Source organism: Bufo bufo, chromosome 8, assembly GCF_905171765.1.
Source record: "Bufo bufo chromosome 8, aBufBuf1.1, whole genome shotgun sequence".
Lineage (NCBI taxonomy): Eukaryota > Metazoa > Chordata > Amphibia > Anura > Bufonidae > Bufo > Bufo bufo.
In genome coordinates, this window is record NC_053396.1 from 164,990,426 (window position 1) to 165,010,786 (window position 20,361).

General features: G+C 42.4%; 1 protein-coding gene across 3 annotated transcripts in view; it reads right to left on the minus strand.

The window, feature by feature from the left end:
• Positions 1-20,361, minus strand: part of DOCK11 (dedicator of cytokinesis 11) — a 291,743-nt gene that overhangs the window by 73,319 nt on the left and 198,063 nt on the right. For 2 of the 3 annotated variants that reach the window (XM_040406100.1, XM_040406099.1), the window contains 4 exons: positions 12,163-12,276; positions 10,559-10,774; positions 7,842-7,899; positions 567-673 (listed from right to left, as the gene is read on the minus strand). In XM_040406100.1, coding sequence (XP_040262034.1) covers positions 567-673; positions 7,842-7,899; positions 10,559-10,774; positions 12,163-12,276 — 495 coding nt within the window. Of the gene's footprint in view, positions 1-566; positions 674-7,837; positions 7,900-10,558; positions 10,775-12,162; positions 12,277-20,361 lie in introns of all 3 variants that reach the window. The other variant, XR_005774010.1, reaches the window with a different exon arrangement.

The window sequence follows — 20,361 nt, forward strand, 5'->3', positions numbered from 1 at the left end:
CTTGTAAGTGCCATCATATTAGGGTTCATTTGGTGTGAAATTAACACCGATTCTAACTTCTTGCCTACCTTTTCCTTTGTACTGAATCTCTCTTTAGTAATTTTTGTAAAAATTGTTTAACCTTTAACATAGAAGTGACACGTGTTATAGGTTGGAAGCCATTGTGGATCTATTCTAGTGCTTTGGCTATCAAGCTGCTTAAAGGGGTTGCCCCATGAAAAATATTCAAAATTTTTCAAACCAGCACCTAGACCTGAATACATTTGTAACTGCATGTAATAAAAAATTTAGTATAGCCAGTGAGTTATTCACTAAAATCTGAGTAGCGCCACCTGCTGTTTGCTCTTTTTCTAAATTCTCTGTCCAGCTCACTGAAGTTTACATACATGCTCAGTTTCATCCTTTAACTGCCCCCAACTGCACGCCCATGACAAAGTCCACACCCCCTGAACTGCCAGCTTGAAACAAATCTTTCAAAGCAATTACAGCAATGAATGGGGAGATCTCTGGATCCATGTGAGGTAAAGATCTGGGAAACTCCACAAAAGGAAGCAGTGCATCCTTACCTCGCTGTAGTAGACGTCCAGTATGCCGGCATCTTCTTTCATGGCTGCCTCCTCATCAATATTGGGTGTGATCTTCTTGAATATAGAACAGCCACTGTGAAAGAGTTCTGACATAAAAGAAATGACTAGTCAGGATTATTAAACTCACAACGAAGCTACCACACAAGACATTGGCCCACATTTACCAACGTGATTCTGGGATAAACTGCACCAACGTGTGGAGCAATTTGGCACATCTAGTTTTAGAGAAATTATATTTGCGTAGCCCAAAAGGGGTGTGTGGCTTACCAGAAAAAGGAAGTGACTTCACATGAAAAGAGGCGTGTCCTGATGTATGACATGGAGCGCCAAAATTGTGGTAAAGTTCTGTTTTAAACTAAGCTGATAAGTGGTATAAAGCTATACGAAAGTGTCTATCCCCACACCAGATTTAACACACAGACTGAGCTACTGGGATAAACCTGTCTAAGCGTACACCATCTGTAAGATTAGTAAATTTGCCCCACTATTTATTAGCATGCAAGTTTGACTCTAGCCTCGCGAAAGCAGTCTACATAAAGCTTCACAAGGCCCTCTGTCTGTTTCCGTTAAAGGGATTGTCACGCTCGCGTGTGGGAGGAAAACACCACACCGAGCATAGGAGGGAAAAGGGTGAGGAAATAAGGACTGGAAACTAGGGAAGGAAGATGGACACCTCCTAGAGAAAGCCCTAACTCCAGTCCTGACAGACTACCAGTATGAACAGGCCCCAAAGGTAGGCAATTTCATACACCAGATACCTAGAATCCTATCTCACCCTATAGGACCCTGGAACTAATGTCAGGACTGAGTTTACCTGTTCCTCCAAAGGGAAGGACGAACAGAAGTCTCACACACACACACACACACATATATATATAATAAACAAAATACAAAAGGGAAAGCAAACACTTATCTTCAATAAAGCTTTGGTAGCACCAGGAACTCAGCCGAGAACCAAACACAAGCTAACCATAAGTCCAACAGAAGCTATAAACCGCATAGCATAGTGGGAGAAACAACAATAAATAGAGAAGGTTAAATGACCACAATAGCCACACCTGGGGAAAGAAGATGTGGCAAGCACCAGAAACAACACAGACGTCATTTGATCCAAAAGGAAAACATGTCAGATCAAACCACGTGTTGCCAGTCTCAAAGATCTCCTGCCACCTGTCGCGGGAACGTCCGTATGCCTCGGTACGTCCGTGACAGTTCCCCCCTCCCTTTCTACGAGTGACCTCCGGGCACCCAGGACCAACCTTATCTGGATGAGACCTGTGAAAGGCTTTCACCAAACGACTGGCATTCATGTCAGATGCCGGTACCCACATCCTCTCCTCTGGTCCATAACCCTTCCAGTGAACAAGATACTGAAGGGATCTACGGAGAACTCGAGTGTCTATAATCTTGGCGATCCGGAATTCCAAACTGCCATCCACCATGACAGGAGCGGGTGGCAAGGAAGACGGCTCAAAAGGTTTAACATATCTTTTCAACAAAGATTTGTTAAACACATTATGAATTTTCAGAGCCTGAAGTTCAAGACGAAAAGCTACAGGATTAATAATGGCAGTGATCTTATATGGACCAATAAACCTTGGACCCAACTTCAAAGAAGGACTTAGGTCCGGACCATTCATACGTTTCCTGTCAGCCACACGTTTATACTTGTTGCCCATATTCACCAAGTTATTTATATGCCTCTGCATATAATGCCCTCCGTGCTCCTGATGAAAAGTTCGCTATAGAATATTCAGAAACGCGTCGAGCAGGGCTAGTGTTACTAGGCAGGGCCAGTTAGGCTATTCATAATTGGAGCTCAGCAGAGAGGGGGTTCCTGGGGGATTTAATTTGTGCAGATCCCTTCTATTACCTACAGTGACCCCGTATGTGTATAGATGTGGTCAAGGTACTGGGATCATATACAGTACAGACCAAAAGTTTAGACACACCTTCTCATTCAAAGAGTTTTCTTTATTTTCATGACTATGAAAATTGTAGATTCACACTGAAGGCATCAAAACTATGAATTAACACATGTTTGTTATGTATATAATTCCACAAGTGTGAAACAACTGAAAATATGTCATATTCTAGGTTCTTCAAAGTAGCCACCTTTTGCTTTGATTACTGCTTTGCACACTCTTGACATGCTCTTGATGAGCTTCAAGAGGTAGTCCCCTGAAATGGTTTTCACTTCACAGGTGTGCCCTGTCAGGTTTAATAAGTGGGATTCCTTGCCTTATAAATGGGGTTGGGACCATCAGTTGCGTTGAGGAGAAGTCAGGTGGATACACAGCTGATAGTCCTACTTAATAGACTGTTAGAATTTGTATTATGGCAAGAAAAAAGCAGCTAAGTAAAGAAAAACGAGTGGCCATCATTACTTTAAGAAATGAAGGTCAGTCAGTAAGCCGAAAAATTGGGAAAACTTTGAAAGTAAGGGCTATTTGACCATGAAGGAGAGTGATGGGGTGCTGCGCCAGATGACCTGGCCGCCACAGTCACCGGACCTGAACCCAATCGAGATGGTTTGGGGTGAGCTGGACCGCAGAGTGAAGGCAAAAGGGCCAACAAGTGCTAAGCATCTCTGGGAACTCCTTCAAGACTGTTGGAAGACCATTTCAGGGGACTACCTCTTGAAGCTCATCAAGAGAATGCCAAGAGTGTGCAAAGCAGTAATCAAAGCAAAAGGTGGCTACTTTGAAGAACCTAGAATATGACATATTTTCAGTTGTTTCACACTTGTTTGTTATGTATATAATTCCACATGTGTTAGGGCTCTTTCACACTTGCGTTGTCCGGATCCGGCGTGTACTCCACTTGCCGGAATTACACTCCGGATCCGGAAAAACGCAAGTGTACTGAAAGCATTTGAAGACGGAACCGTCTTCAAAATGCTTTCAGTGTTACTATGGCACCCAGGACGCTATTAAAGTCCTGGTTGCCATAGTAGGAGCGGGGAGCGGTATACTTACAGTCCGTGCGGCTCCCGGGTAAGTATGCTGCTCCCCCGCTCCCCGCTACACTTTACCATGGCTGCCAGGACTTTAGCGTCCCGGCAGCCATGGTAACCATTCAGAAAAAGCTAAATGTCGGCTCCGGCAATGCGCCGAAACGACGTTTAGCTTAAGGCCGGATCCGGATCAATGCCTTTCAATGGGCATTAATTCCGGATCCGGCATTGCGGCAAGTGTTCCGGATTTTTGGCCGGAGCAAAAAGCGCAGCATGCTGCAGTATTTTCTCCGGCCAAAAAACGTTCCGTTCTGGAACTGAAGACATCCTGATGCATCCTGAACGGATTTCACTCCATTCAGAATGCATTAGGATTAAACTGATCAGGATTCTTCCGGCATAGAGCCCCGACGACGGAACTCTATGCCGGAAGAAAAGAACGCAAGTGTGAAAGAGCCCTTAATTCATAGTTTTGATGCCTTCATAGTCATGAAAATAAAGAAAACTCTTTGAATTAGAAGGTGTGTCCAAACTTTTGGTCTGTACTGTATATACAAGAATCCCAGCCTGACTTCTCACTTTGGTTTGTGAGTGTGCTGTGCTGCCCTATGGACGTGGTGGTGCCCAGCGTAGGTCACGAACACGATTGAGCATCCGTCCTGTAGCACATCAGCCACCCACCAAAACCAGCCCTTGTTATATTTATAATTTGTTAGGGGATAATTCTATTTTAATGTTGATATAATAGTAAAGTTTTGTTATTTTCTCTAAGCCGTATACCCCTTTTCAGTCATTCACTTTTGATTAGCGACGGCAAACACCTTTGATGGATCATGTGATTGGACCATGTGATCTGACGTCACCACAGGTCCTTTAGCCGGCAGCTCATGATTAAAGAAGTAAGAAGAGACTGGCAGCTACGCGATCAAGAGGAGAAGGTGAGTTAATTATTTTTTATTTTTTAACCCTCAATTGACCACCTACTAAGCATTCTGTATTAAAGAATGCTATTATTTTTCCTTATAACCATGTTATAAAGGGAAAATAATACAGTGAATAGACTGTTATCTTAGCAACCATGCGTGAAAATCGCACCGCATCTGCACTTGATTGCGGATGCTTGTGATTTTCACTCAGCCCCATTCACTTCTATGGGGCCTGCATTGCGTGATAAACGCACAATATAGAGCATGCTGCGATTTTCACGCAACGCATAAGTGATGCCTGAAAATCTCAGCTCATGTGCACAGCCCCATAGAAATTAATGGGTCCAGATTCAGTGCGGGTGCAATGCGTTCACCTCCCGCATTGCACCCGCGTGGAAATCTCGCCCGTGTGAACTCAGCCTTACTCTGGAGTACCTGTCCTGTCCTGCATTACACAGACAACCCACTGATTTGAATGGGCACTGTGTAATGCATATTTTCCCTTGCGGTGGCGCTGCAGGGAAACTGAACACTTACTGCCATTTGATCCCAATGATTACAGCTGATCAATGGGGATTTCAGCAAGGCGATGTTTTGTGACAATTGCTTGTCCAGGGACCCTTTTAACAGGTATGGATTGTCCAAATTTAATATTAGGAAAAAGTGATAATCTTGAGTGACTCTTAGAGAGGTTAATGGATTCACACATGGCTATTGGCAGAAAGTAAAAATGACAAATAATGGGTTGGTGGGGGTCGAACACCCGGTACCCATATCAATCAGCCCTTCTCAGCATGGGAGCTGGGTTACAGTAACCCAGCACAGCCACTACACACTGGAAAGAGCTTTGTTTCCACCTCCGTTCTCTGTGTTATTTCTAGGACTGGCAGAACAGCTGATAAGCGGTGGTGCCGGGTATCGGACTGCCACCAAAAGTCTTTATAACTGCACCAAACAGGCATCTGCGAACTTCCCTCTGTCTATGTGGACCAACTTCATCTCATCCTAATGGGTGACACGGTTCTGGTTCACCATGGTATGGTAACTAGTATGCTAGCATATACTGTACATCCCACCAGGGAATAAACTGGGATCTACATCATTCCACAATGCTGGCAAGTCAACACTACAGACTATGCCACTGTTGCTGATCCAGGTGATACTTTTGGGCCAGAATTGATCTAAACTTTAATAGCACTTTTTTTTCAAATGCATTAAATATTTTTGTGCTGGAGACACATATGTTCCATTTATGGCCAGCTTTATTTGTAAAAGAAAGCAGGCTCGGACTGGCCCACTGGGGAGCCGGTGAATCCCTCGGTGGGCCCCTGAGCTAATCAGTAAAGGGTCTTTCTGTCCTCTACTCTGTGCAAGCAAGCGCTGTCACTGCATTTCTGTGCCCCGCACCCACTTGCTGGAGATCCTATAACCAGTATGGCCCCCTGAGAGGCGGGTAAGACAGCGGCAGAACTTTAAACTATATCTGTGTTCTAAAGACACAGTTTCAGATGTGAAAAGACAGGGAACCACCACAGGAAAAGCTATTTCCAGCGGTGGTCACTTTAAAGAATAGGGCAGCACCAGCAGGCATGCTGCACACTGCGCATGATATCACAAGGCAGAGACAGCAGGAGCGGAGCGAGGGAGTGGACTGCAAGTTAAGTACTGAGTCTGCTCTAGAGTGTAAAGTGTGGAGAGCAGGGTCAGGCTTAGTGGTGTGCAACTGCACAGGGATGTCACCCTTCTCTGGTACAGGGGCTACCAGATCAGTTCTCCCCACACCAGGAGAGCAGGGTTTCCTTTTTTTTTTTTTTACTTTATTTAGTCCTCTTTTTTTAGAAGAATATTTTTATGGAATCCCATAATCCCATAGGAATTCGGCTGGTTTTTGGCAGAAATGGCGGCTTTCATTCAGACAAAAAGTGGCGCATGCCAGCGGTTCACAGCATTATCCAACTATGCCACATACTGTGATCTCCAACAACCTGCCGGCTTTCTAAATGCAAAGGTGAAACTGGTGTAACAATACATTGTTAAAAAAACAAAAGCAAAATGATCTCCTTCCCTTTGACACATACAGTGCTGAACTGCTACTGCTAAAAATGATTCATTAAATAAAATTGCAGTGGCATTCAGGCCCATTCATTGCACTAGAGAGGTTTTCCCTACTGCAGCATGGAAAGTGTTGACCACAACTGGAAATCCTATATGTGCATTACATGCCATTACAATTGTTTTTTTTTTTTAGCAGTAGCTCTGTCATTTAGTAACATTGGTGGACAAATGAAAAAGTTATGCGATGACACAAATTTTTTTCCATAAAGCATTTTGCAGTGAAAAAACTATTTATGATTTACTCTCCCCCTCACAAAAAATAAATAAAAAAATTGAATTAAAATTTTATCAATAAAAGATATGTACCCCCACATTGTGGCACTAATAAAGTAAGCCTAGTAGAGCTATGTGAGTGGGAAAAGAAAAAGATGGATCTTGAAATGCTATGATGAAAAAAAAAAAAAAACAACAGCATTCTGAAGGCTTAAAATTTTTTATTTGTGATATTTGCATATATAGGGTGGGCCTCCAGAGTCATTCTACTAGTGGGCCCTAGGCACACCAGTCCGACACTGATAGAAAGTGCACGATTCACAATATTAATAATAATATAAATATTTATAAAGTACTAATGACAAAGTGGCAAGTCAAAAAGTCACAAAAATAACACTAAAGGCCCCTTTGCACTGCCTGATATTCGGGCAGATTATCGGCAACGAGTGTTTGTACGAATTCTCCTTAGAGATAATTGGCCCGTTTAAAGGTGGCGCCAATTACCTGATGAACAAGCGAAATGCTCATTCATCAGGCAATAGATCTGTCACCTAAATCTTTATTTGCCGTGCTGTCTATAGAGTACTCTAATGCCCACAAGCAATGATTCTGTTTGGGGACGAGCGATGGCATTAGCGATCACTCCTCATCAACTGATGTAAATGCAGCGGTCACCTCCACTAACGAGAAGACAATTGTTGGGAAGGAACGCTTTCTTCTTGACAATCATTTGCTCCATCGAGCACTGTAAAGGGGCCTTAACATAAGACACAATGGCGGGTCAAATAATCTCATAAACACATAGGATGTCATTTATTAAGACTGGCGTTTTAATAATCCTGTGCTATGGTGGTGGATCTGCCGAAGTTATAAAGAGGCACCAGCCTCTACATAACTTCAGCGCATTCACCACCGGTCTAAATCTACAACAGCTTCCTAGCTGGCTTAAATTTAGACCATTTTCTACGCCAAAAATAGGCGAATAATAATAATAATATATATATATACCCTCATAATACTACACATTAGCACGTCATAACTTACTTTTTCTGTAGAGGAATTCAGCAACTAGAGCAGCTACATGGATGCAACACATTGCAGCCTAAACAAAAAAAAAAAAAATATATATATATATATATATGTATATATATATATACAGTACAGACCAAAAGTTTGGACACACCTTCTCATTCAAAGAGTTTTCTTTATTTTCATGACTATGAAAATTGTAGATTCACACTGAAGGCATCAAAACTATGAATTAACACATGTGGAATTATATACATAACAAACAAGTGTGAAACAACTGAAAATATGTCATATTCTAGGTTCTTCAAAGTAGCCACCTTTTGCTTTGATTACTGCTTTGCACAGTCTTGGCGTTCTCTTGATGAGCTTCAAGAGGTAGTCCCCTGAAATGGTTTTCACTTCACAGGTGTGCCCTGTCAGGTTTAATAAGTGGGATTTCTTGCCTTATAAATGGGGTTGGGACCATCAGTTGCGTTGAGGAGAAGTCAGGTGGATACACAGCTGATAGTCCTACTGAATAGACTGTTAGAATTTGTGTTATGGCAAGAAAAAAGCAGCTAAGTAAAGAAAAACGAGTGGCCATCATTACTTTAAGAAATGATGGTCAGTCAGCCGAAAAATTGGGAAAACTTTGAAAGTAAGGGCTATTTGACCATGAAGGAGAGTGATGGGGTGCTGCGCCAGATGACCTGGCCTCCACACTCACCGGACCTGAACCCAATCGAGATGGTTTGGGGTGAGCTGGACCGCAGAGTGAAGGCAAAAGGGCCAACAAGTGCTAAGCATCTCTGGGAACTCCTTCAAGACTGTTGGAAGACCATTTCAGGGGACTACCTCTTGAAGCTCATCAAAAGAATGCCAAGAGTGTGCAAAGCAGTAATCAAAGCAAAAGGTGGCTACTTTGAAGAACCTAGAATATGACATATTTTCAGTTGTTTCACACTTGTTTGTTATGTATATAATTCCACATGTGTTAATTCATAGTTTTGATGCCTTCATAGTCATGAAAATAAAGAAAACTCTTTGAATGAGAAGGTGTGTCCAAACTTTTGGTCTGTACTGTATATTCAGATCACTTGAATTTATTTCAATCTTTTGATCTCAGATAAATATTTCCTTCTTAACATGTGAGAACAGATCCTAACAGTGATCCACATAAAGCCTGTAAGAATATTGAGCTGCAGGTGTCACTGGGGAAATAATAGACTCTAGTGATGGCTAACCTCGGGCACTCCAGCTGTGGTGAAACTACGACTCCCAGCATGCTCCACTCATTTAAGCAAGTGTACATCCTGGAAGTTGTAGTTTTACCACAGCTGGAGTGCCAGAGGTTAGCCATCACAGTACTAGAGGCACATGTCTCAAAGGGGTCTAGAACCTAGAACTTACAATTTGGGGTATCCAAGACAGAACAGAGCTGTTATTCTTTATGTGTATACAACACACTAAATAGACTTTTATACTGTATGCTCATTGCAAAAATGTATCATCAGCTGATATATTTTTTATAGAAATGACAGTGAATAGTTGGGTTGCCGATACTCCAACCTACAGTACCTAAGCTGACAGCTTCATGTGGTAATATAAATTCATGACTGATAGATTACAGTTGAGTTGTTACATTGTATTCTCTCTTCATGTTTGTCTGCTTCTTCACAAATCACCTCTCATACTCCAAAACCACAATGATTGATTAATCAGTTTCCTATAAAACTTGACCTAGTGTTGATGTGTGCATGTGAAGATCTCCTCTTCGGACAGGCCACCAATGCATGATTGGTGGGGCTCTGAGCCCTAGAGCACCCATTGATTAGCAGAAAGAACATGGCAGTGCCTGGCATAGCTGCTCAATGAGGTGTCATGGCCCTTCATTCTGCTAACTGTGTGATTTCCAGAGATTGAACTCACACCAATCATACATTCTTGGTCCTTCCTAAGGATAGGTGATCCATTAAAAATCCCAGAAATCCCTTTACCTGGATATACTCAGTCACTACCTACTACCCCTTTAAATCATCCAAAAATGTTTCACACACCTTATGCAAATTGGAATACAATTTTAGTATTTTGGTCACTATTCTGGATCAGTATTGGTACAGTAAGTAAAAAACCAGGAGTGGGTCCAAAACACTGAAGAGGCACTTGCTCTTGGTTAAGATGCCACTCCTGGTTTTGTCTTACAAATATGGATGCAAAATGCTGACAGAATGCCTTTGCAAGTAGCCTTAATTAATCTAAATTAACCTGACCCGGCAAAAAGTGATATAAAAATAGCAGATCATTATCTTTATTAGAAGCTCTACATCTAATAAAGAAAATACAAATGGTTAAATTTAGAACACAGTAAATAAAGGTCATCAATATCAGATGGGCGGAGGTTCAACTCCTAGATCCCTAATTGATTATCCCTTTTGAGGAACTATGGCGACAAAAGCAGGCACAGGAACTACCCAACTCCATCCACTGTGTAGCGGGCACGCCTGATTACCGTAGTGCTGCTCCCAATCGCATATTGATGAGCTATCCTAGGGAGAGATCATCATTTGCTAGTTCCTGGAAAACCCCCTTCAATTTGGATTCTATAATTGATGTCTAAAGTATAAACAAATTTTTCATTATTCAGTTACTGAAACCTCTCATAACATTTGTGCATTTCATGATGTATTTCGTCAGCATACAAGTCGGCACAGTGGTCAACTCTAGGCAGTAGCTCACTACCATAAGGCACCCACCTCTGAGTAGTCCCCATTTTTCACATGGATTTTGGCCATACTCTCCAGCCAGGTCTTTCTCAGCTCAGGTGTACTTGCATATGACTTGGCCAGGCTATACTGTAGATCTATCAACATTTCAGGATCTCTTTCGTGTTCCTTCATCTGAGCTGTTGCCATAATAACTGTACGGATTCTTTTTGTCAGATCTTTCACTTCTGAGGGAAACGCTGGAGCCTGTTACATGTCACATTGGGAGAAAATGTACATGAACAACACATATGTAGGCACTGTGAAAATTCTCTCTACTTAGTCTACCAGGGGCGTCTACTGTTTATTTCTACAAACAGTGGATATAGAATTCATTCTTGTATACTTTAAGTAAATCTGCATAACAATACAAGAGATTTAAATAGTTTGCAGCAGAGCTGCATAGTTCCTTACATTCAGTTTCTACGTCCTCCGAGAGAGTTTTAAAGGGTCACTGTGCTTCCATAAAACTTTTGGTATGTAATAGGGACATATCAAAAGTTTTGATAATGAACACTGAGACCCCCACTGATCTCTAGCACAAGGGGAGAGAAGTCCTCTCTTAGTGCGTTCTCTCTCCTCGCTGCAGGATAGTAAGCGAGATGGACTCAACAGAAAGTCTAAGGGTCCCTCTTGCTCCTGTCTGGTGCAGCGAGGAAAGAGAGCGATCAAAACTTTTGGTATGTCTCTATAACATATCAAAAGTTTTTCTGAAAGCACGGTGACCTTCTTAAAGTTGTTTTAAATAAATCAATCTTAAAGAAATGTTATATATTATTAAGCAGTCATAAAACCTTGGTAGAAATCCACAATATTTTTTACTTTATTATGGGCTAATTCTAAATGCACGAAGAATGAGAATTTAAAGGCTATGAAGACCTTTGGGGATATTTTTTTTTATATTATTGCAGCTGCAAAAAGTTTTTATGATACAGCTTTCACTTTAAGTACATTTGCAAACTAGCAGTCTTCTATTTCTCTTTCATCAGAGAACTACTCTGACTGCTCCGCTCTCTGAACTCCTGACAGCTCATAAACACTCACTGAAGCTAACTTCTTTTCAAGCTGACATGTTTAGCTATAGTGAATATTTATGGGATGTTAGGAGTTCAGTGATAAGGACTACACACGGAGCAGTTCTCTGACAGATTCACTTTAAAACAGAATGCATGCTAGTTTGCAAATGCACTTAAAGTAAAAGCTGTTGAAGAAAAACTGTTGCCATTGTTTAATAAATACCAATTAAAACATATATTTAATTATTATATTTAACTAAAAAGTAAAATACAAACAGAAAAAAAAATCCCCAAAAGGTGTCCATAGCCTTTAAAAAACTGTTAAAATAAAACCACAGAAAGAAAACCCCAGCTTGTCTGATACGTTGCCCAAGTTTGCGCCAGAGAAACATTTTGAAGCATAAGAGATACAAATTTCAATTGATGGAGCGGATTTCAATTCTTCAGAGCCAATGGTTTCTTACTGTTAATGACTGTAAAACGCTGGTATTTCAAATGTTACATAAATTACAATTATACAAATATTACAAATATTATTACAAATATACAGTTCATGACATAAAATGACATGATAAATACCTTTATTGCTCGGTCACTGTTTGCAAAATTGTTAATAACAGAAAGAGATTCCTGGAACCTGGATCCTCCGCTAAGAGCCACGTCTGCAGTCAGCTGGCTTACAGCTATTATTATCTAGAAAAAGAGAAAGCAGAAAAATATTTTAGGATTATTATTATTATTAGGCACTGTTTTCACATTAGAACATATTACCCAGCACATGCGGTTCCCAAGGGCCATCAGCATTTACAAACCTTTAGGCCAGGTTCACAATACCGCTAAATATTACCACTGTTCTTCTCCATTACAGAAGCAGAACAACGGAAATAACAGAAGTGGCCTATAGGGCACATAACTCACACAAATGGAGCTGAACAGACTCCACTGTCTACAATGGAGTCCGTTCAGAATCCTCATTTTTTTTACCGTATAGAAAAAGTCCTACAGGCAGGACTTTTTTGTCTAGTCTTTTTTGATGGACTCTGCAATGAAGGTCCCAAACGGAGCCTCCAACGTTCCGCCTAAGGGTACATCCATTCATGGCAGGAATGCGGCAGATTCTCTGTCCAGACTTGCGGAATACGGTATCAGCAAAGTGGATGAGATCTGAACAAATTTCCACATGCACTGTGGACATTTTCTGCGTAGTAACTGACCTGCAGTGCGGATTTGTAAACCTGAAGCATTTCCGTTTCTGCTAGTGATTTCAATGTAGAGGGCTGAAATCCAGTGCAAATCCCCAGCACAGTCTGCATGTTACAATCAGATTTTGCTGCGGATTCACCAAGGCAGCAACTAATCAAATGTCTGCTTCCATATCTATAGGACTGTATACCAGAGCAGTGTTTCTCAAAGTTCAAAAGGAACGTACCTTCAACCATACAACGTGCTGATGCTGAACCTAGTAAGTGGGCAGGAGAGGTATGATTTGTATCCAAAGAGATACACATACCAAAGATTATTGAAATTTACTGTTAACTTGATTCTTTAGGTAGCCTGACATGAGAACTTTTAAATAGACACTATGGATAGACACAGAGGACACTATTATGTGTCAGACAATCTCATTCTAACAAAGCTAGAACCAGCCCTGTACCTCACATGGATCTAGAGAGCTCCCCATTCATTACTCAAATTGCTCTGCTAGATTTTGTCACAGTCATATTGGTGTTTGACTGTGACGTGGTTGCCATGCAGACTGGTTGCAGGTGGCAACGTGTTGTTGGCAGTTTGCATGTGCACTTCCCCTTTAAGGTTTGCCTCCCTGCTGTTTGGTGAGCAAGGGGTTATTCTTCTTGCTAGTGGGGATTAAGGTGTTTCCTGGGTCTGGCGGTGGGCTTGAAATATACCTGTGGCTTGCTGGCTGGGTGCAGTTGTACTACAGCCTTGCTTGGTGTTGGAGCTTTGCTCCTTGCCTGGGTGTTTCTGCCCAGTCTTTGAGGGCCACCTTATGGAACATAAATTGTCCTCCCTTATGTACCCTCCTTGTACCTTTACCCTCACTTATTGTATGTGTGGTGTGGGCTTATGTTCAGGGTTTGTTGTACGTCTTGCTTGTTGTTACATGTCTGGGATGTTGTTGGTGTTTGTCCCTACATGTGTACAAGACGTTTCCCTGTGTGTGTTGTACCTCCCGAAGGGGGCTGGTTTCCCGGAGGGGTGAACCATAAGTCTGGTTGCAGTGCTGCCTTGGGCTGCCGTGCACCTTGCTGTATTGTATTTTACATTTAGTCATAAGACTATTGGCTGCCTACTCTTGACGTGCGCTTTTTGATTTTTTAATCTTATTTATAGTAAAAATTAACTTTTATTTTATTACATTTAATAATTAGTGAAAAACTTATTGCTAGCCTACTTAAATTATATGTTTAAAACTTTCACTGGTGGACCTGAGCAGTGCTATACTAAATATATTGATCAACTAGCAGCCGTTTGACAATGATGACTGTGGCTTAATTCAGCTGGCTGTTTGCCTCTTAGTATGCTGAATTGGATATCAGTATCCACTATTTTGCTACAGTTATTCACAACATTGTCAGCAGGCTGCTTAGTTTTAGTGCCTATTGGCGCTGTATTGTGGCGTTAATAGTACTGCAGATGCTGCGATAACTGCCTGCTGCCTGTCTTATCTCCTCGATTGATTTAATTGACAGTACAGTCTCTCGCTGTGCTGCCTTATTGGCGACGCAGTCACCTGCTATACTATAGACTGGCTGTTCTATAACAAGCACTCTCATAATAGGTCCACTGTGTCTAAAAGCTTAGATGCTGCCCCCCGACATGTTTCGCCATGGATATGGCGTCCTCAGGGGATCGGGCAGTCTGTATTGGGCCCCAGGCAGTATCAGGTGTGCTGGATACCTGTGTGTGGTGTTGTTGGTACAGAGTCCAGTTTGGTGTGTGGGCTCCTGTACGTATGCACGGGTTCGTGGAGGCAGCGGCAGGTAAGCGTGTTGTCTGGTGTTCTTACTTGCCGACTCTGTTGCTGCATTCAGTCTTGCACTTTTCCCTGCACTTAGGCCCTTTGAGACTCCTGTTCCTCCGTGTCTGGGAGGAACAGGTCGTCTCTCTCCTGCTCCTATGTGAGGGATTCTCAGGGTGACTCAGGGCCAAAGGAATCCAGGGTATGAGCCGTCCTACCATCAAGGTCCGCTCATACAGTTAGGAGTTAGGGTGAGGATTAGGGACGCAATAGGAAGTGACCTGCTCCCTGATCCTGGCGTCCTGGCCTAGCTGCTCCCCCTTTATACCTGACATTGTACGGCTGGGTTTTTTCCCACTCCCCACCTTGACAGTACACTGCGTGCAGAATTATTAGGCAAATGAGTAATTTGACCACATCATCCTCTTTATGCATGTTATCTTACTCCAAGCTGTATAGGCTCGAAAGCCTACTACCAATTAAGCATATTAGGTGATGTGCATCTCTGTAATGAGAAGGGGTGTGGTTTAATGACATCAACACCCTATATTAGGTGTGCATAATTATTAGGCAACTTCCTTTCCTTTGGCAAAATGGGTCAAAAGAAGGACTTGACAGGCTCAGAAAAGTCAAAAATAGTGAGATATCTTGCAGAGGGATGCAGCACTCTTAAAATTGCAAAGCTTCTGAAGCGTGATCATCGAACAATCAAGCGTTTCATTCAAAATAGTCAACAGGGTCGCAAGAAGCGTGTGGAAAAACCAAGGCGCAAAATAACTGCCCATGAACTGAGAAAAGTCAAGCGTGCAGCTGCCAAGATGCCACTTGCCACCAGTTTGGCCATATTTCAGAGCTGCAACATCACTGGAGTGCCCAAAAGCACAAGGTGTGCAATACTCAGAGACATGGCCAAGGTAAGAAAGGCTGAAAGACGACCACAACTGAACAAGACACACAAGCTGAAACGTCAAGACTGGGCCAAGAAATATCTCAAGACTGATTTTTCTAAGGTTTTATGGACTGATGAAATGAGAGTTAGTCTTGATGGGCCAGATGGATGGGCCCGTGGCTGGATTGGTAAAGGGCAGAGAGCTCCAGTCCGACTCAGACGCCAGCAAGGTGGAGGTGGAGTACTGGTTTGGGCTAGTATCATCAAAGATTAGCTTGTGTGGCCTTTTCTGGTTGAGGATGGAGTCAAGCTCAACTCCCAGTCCTACTGCCAGTTTCTGGAAGACACCTTCTTCAAGCAGTGGTACAGGAAGAAGTCTGCATCCTTCAAGAAAAACATGATTTTCATGCAGGACAATGCTCCATTACACGCGTCCAAGTACTCCACAGCGTGGCTGGCAAGAAAGGGTATAAAAGAAGAAAATCTAATGACATGGCCTCCTTGTTCACCTGATCTGAACCCCATTGAGAACCTGTGGTCCATCATCAAATGTGAGATTTACAAGGAGGGAAAACAGTACACCTCTCTGAACAGTGTCTGGGAGGCTGTGGTTGCTGCTGCACGTAATGTTGATGGTGAACAGATCAAAACACTGACAGAATCCATGGATGGCAGGCTTTTGAGTGTCCTTGCAAAGAAAGGTGGCTATATTGGTCACTGATTTGTTTTTGTTTTGTTTTTGAATGTCAGAAATGTATATTTGTGAATGTTGAGATGTTATATTGGTTTCACTGGTAAAAATAAATAATTGAAATGGGTATATATTTGTTTTTTGTTAAGTTGCCTAATAATTATGCACAGTAATAGTCACCTGCACACACAGATATCCCCCTAAAATAGCTAAAACTAAAAACAAACTAAAAACTACTTCCAAAAATATTCAGCTTTGATATTAATGAGTTTTTTGGGTTCATTGAGAACATGGTTGTTGTTCAATATTAAAATTAATCCTCAAAAATACAACTTGCCTAATAATTCTGCACTCCCTGTATGTCCTACAAGGTGGCCCTCAAGAACTGGGCAGATAGATCACCCTGGACTGGAGCAGAGCTCCAGCACCAACGACAGCTGAAGTACAACTGACTCCAGCCAGGAAGCCACAGGAGATAAAACCCAAGTGACCACACCCAGTCAGGGAGTTAACCCTTCCAGCACTAGACAGGGGAAGGCTACAACTTAAAGGGGAAGTGCACACACCAGCCAACACGCAATATGTTGCCACCGGCAACAGCATGCGTGGCAACCATGTCACAGCGCACACAGCTAAAGCCGAGACACTGCCACCACATGCCTTAACAGCAACACGTTGCCACCGGCAACCGCAAGCATGGCACAAGTGTCACGGCGCACACAGCAAAGGCCGAGACAGATTTATTTTAAGCTGGCAGCACAAAAAGCATGCCGTTTCTCGGGGGATGGGGGGGTGTCCTTTCCGCTTCAGCAGCTGGTTGCAGTTGAAGGATGGAACTGAGCATGTGCGTCCACATCAGTGAGGTGGACTGAAAAATTAAGTAGCTCAGTGGCTATACTAAATTTTTAATTGCATACAATATAAAAGTATTCGGACCCAAATGCTGATTTGAACACTGTAAAATATTTTTTTGTAGGACAACCCGTTAACGAAGCTTACAGTAAGAACATCTACTCTTAGTTAAAACTGGATTTTTTTTGTACATTGAGAAAAAAAGTCCATGCAAATAAGGTTCCCAGCGAATGTGCATGACAATATGCTGTAACTACAGGAAAGTTTACAAATATTTCCAAAGCAAACCTTTTTGGAAAATAGTTTTTTGTTCTCACACTGTTGCTATACCGCAGTTGTATAAAAATACCATGGAATGTCAAGATGTTTTTTTGTTCAAAAGTTAGTGGTATCTTAATATTAATTTACTTCAACTTTTTTTATTATAAATATCTCATGGGAATGTCTTCTTTTCTTCTTGACACTGCTAACCTTTTAATTAGATGTCTCATTCCCATTAGTATAATCTTAGACCATGCGCAACTATAATTGGAGTCTATACTGTTTAGTCCAGTCCTTATCTAGGGATGTAAGGCAGCAATGAGGCTACATGCACACAAACGTTGTTTGTTTCCGTGTCCATTTTTTTTTTTGTGGATAGGATGCGGACCCATTCATTTGAATGGGTCCACAAAAAATGCGGACAGCACACCGTGTGCTGTCCACATCAGTATGTCCGTTTTGTAGCCACGCAAAAAAAATAGAACATGTCCTATTCTTGTCCGTCGGATCCGCAAAACACATACGGTAGTGTGCATGTAGCCTAAGGGTTACATTATTTCTGAACACTTGGAAGGCAACATATTTAACCTTCAGTGCTTCACAGAAATTATTATTGCCTGCTGACCCCAATGGAGCTCACAATCTAAGTTTCCTATCAATACTCTGGGAGGACCCAGAGGAAACCCATGCAAACATGGAGAGAACATACAAACGCCATGCAGATGTTGTCCCTGGTCAGATTAGAACCTAGGACCCAAAAGCTGCAAGGCACCAGTGCTAACCACTGAGTCACTCTTTCAATCAAAAATAATTTAGGATGATGGTTAAAGGGACATTTCCATCAGTTTTTAATATGTGATAACAACAACAAAAATAATACATGTGTTTATTATATATTAAAGGCGTTGTCCAAGTTATTTTTTGTTCTTTGTATGTTTCTAACTTACCAAATATAAGTGGTTTTCAATTCACTTACTTCATCTACATTGGCCCTGTTCTCCCAGTTAGCTGAGCGTCACATGACCTGTGATGTCAGCTTCTTTCCCTGCTCTGATGACGTCACTGTGGGCTGTGCTGGTTGGACAGATAAACCATGCCCCCTGCACTGCCCGATCTTTTAGCTGAGCTGTCTGCCCTGCGTCTCCTCTCCCACTGGATTCTTCAGCAAAGTTTAATCCATTCTACCATTGGCAGCACAGACTCAGGGCTGGAGGCTCTGCCTCAGGTACTTAGCAGCTGCGGTGAGACAGATGCTGCGCACAGGCTCTTCCCTCCCTCCTCACCCTGCAAACACAGAGCTGACAAAGACTGGAGGAGTTCTCTCCTCTGTACTCTGCTGCTGGCTGTGAAGAAGTGCCTGCAGACCATTTCAGAAGACCAGGTAGAAGGGAAGATCCTGTGTGTATTAGCAATATCATTGTCCTTTACAGCTGGGACTTGTAGTCCCACACATACAACACAAGTATCCCTACAGTCAAACTGACCAGGGAAGCAATTTTATTCACTACCTTTGCAGTGCAGGGGGAGGGAGAAGGCAGTCTTTGTTGACACCCATAAATATTCATGAGATTGCTGTTACACGTCCCCACAGCTCTGCAACTGCATGTCAACAAAGGGCCAGAACAGAACTGGGAAATGAGAAAAAATGTTTGTTTTTTTTTGCCTGAAACTTGCTAAGCTTATGTACATATTGCTGACCATCAGATATACAGTGCTTTATTTTTTTTTTACATAACTCGGACAACCCCTTTAACAGCCTACTTGTGACTAATCTGTCATTTTTTTAAATAAAAAAATGAGTGGATGGTTTTCTGAGTATAATTTTTTGAAGTCCCTCCTTCCTGTATTGTTCTTCCTGTCCTGGCTCTGTAATTTAAGGCCCCTTTGCTAGGTAGGAACTTTTGGTAGCTATCATAGGAACGCTCATTAGCGATTATCTTGTGGTGTAAAGGTGCCGCCGATTACCCAATGAACAAGCATTTGTGCACACACCTAATCATTGCCAACAGCAGATTGTGATTCTGTATGGGGACGAGGAATGACAATAGCGATCACTTCTCCCCATACTGTGGAGGAGATCGCAGCATGTATTAGCAGTGGTCTCCTTCACTGATGAGCAGGCGCTTACCAGAAAGGAACACTTCCTTACTGACAATCGCCTGCTAAAGTGTCCTGTGTAAAGGGACCTTTATTCTTGTTTGGACTTTTAGGACAACAAACAGTTAAAAAGAGGACCTGAGGGGTTAATTGTGCGGATCACAGCCCCCTGTAAGAGATCGGGTGCTGCCAGGCAGCAGGGGGCAGTTATGTACACAGTTCTTAGTATATTCTAACTTGAAGCGTCCCCATCACTATGGGAACCCCTCTGTGTTAGAATATACTATCGGATCTGAGTTTTCACAATCTAACTCAAATCCGATGGTATATTCTAACATAGAGGCGTTCCCATGGTGATGGGGACGCTTCAAGTTAAAATATACCATCGGATTGGAGAAAACTCAGATCCGATGGTATATTAATAGGGACTCCTGACTTTACATTGAAAGTCAATGGGGGACGGATCCGTTTGCAAATGCACCATATTGTGTCAACGTCAAACGGATCCGTCCCCATTGACTTGCATTGTAAGTCAGGACGGATCCGTTTGGCTCCGCACGGCCAGGCGGACACCAAAACGCTGCAAGCTGCGTTTTGGTGTCCGCCTCCAGAGCGGAATGGAGGCAGAACGGAGCCAAACTGATGCATTCTGAACGGATCCTTATCCATTCAGAATGCATTGGGGATGAACGGATCCGTTCGGGGCCGCTTGTGAGAGCCCGCAAACGGATCTCACAAGCGGAACCCCAAACGCAAGTGTGAAAGTAGCCTAAGCATGCATCACTGCGACCAAAGAGAGCCCCTCTTATAGTGACTTAAATAAAACATCACACCGTACACTAATCAATGCAATGCACTTCTGTGGGCTTCTTTACCTAGGCTTATCAAGAGAATAATAGAGCTGTCATACTGTTATCCCATTTGTACACTACTATTATCATGAGGATTACCATTCAGATACAGTAACATATTCCCCCCACAGCAGCAGTAAAATAACAATGGGTTCCC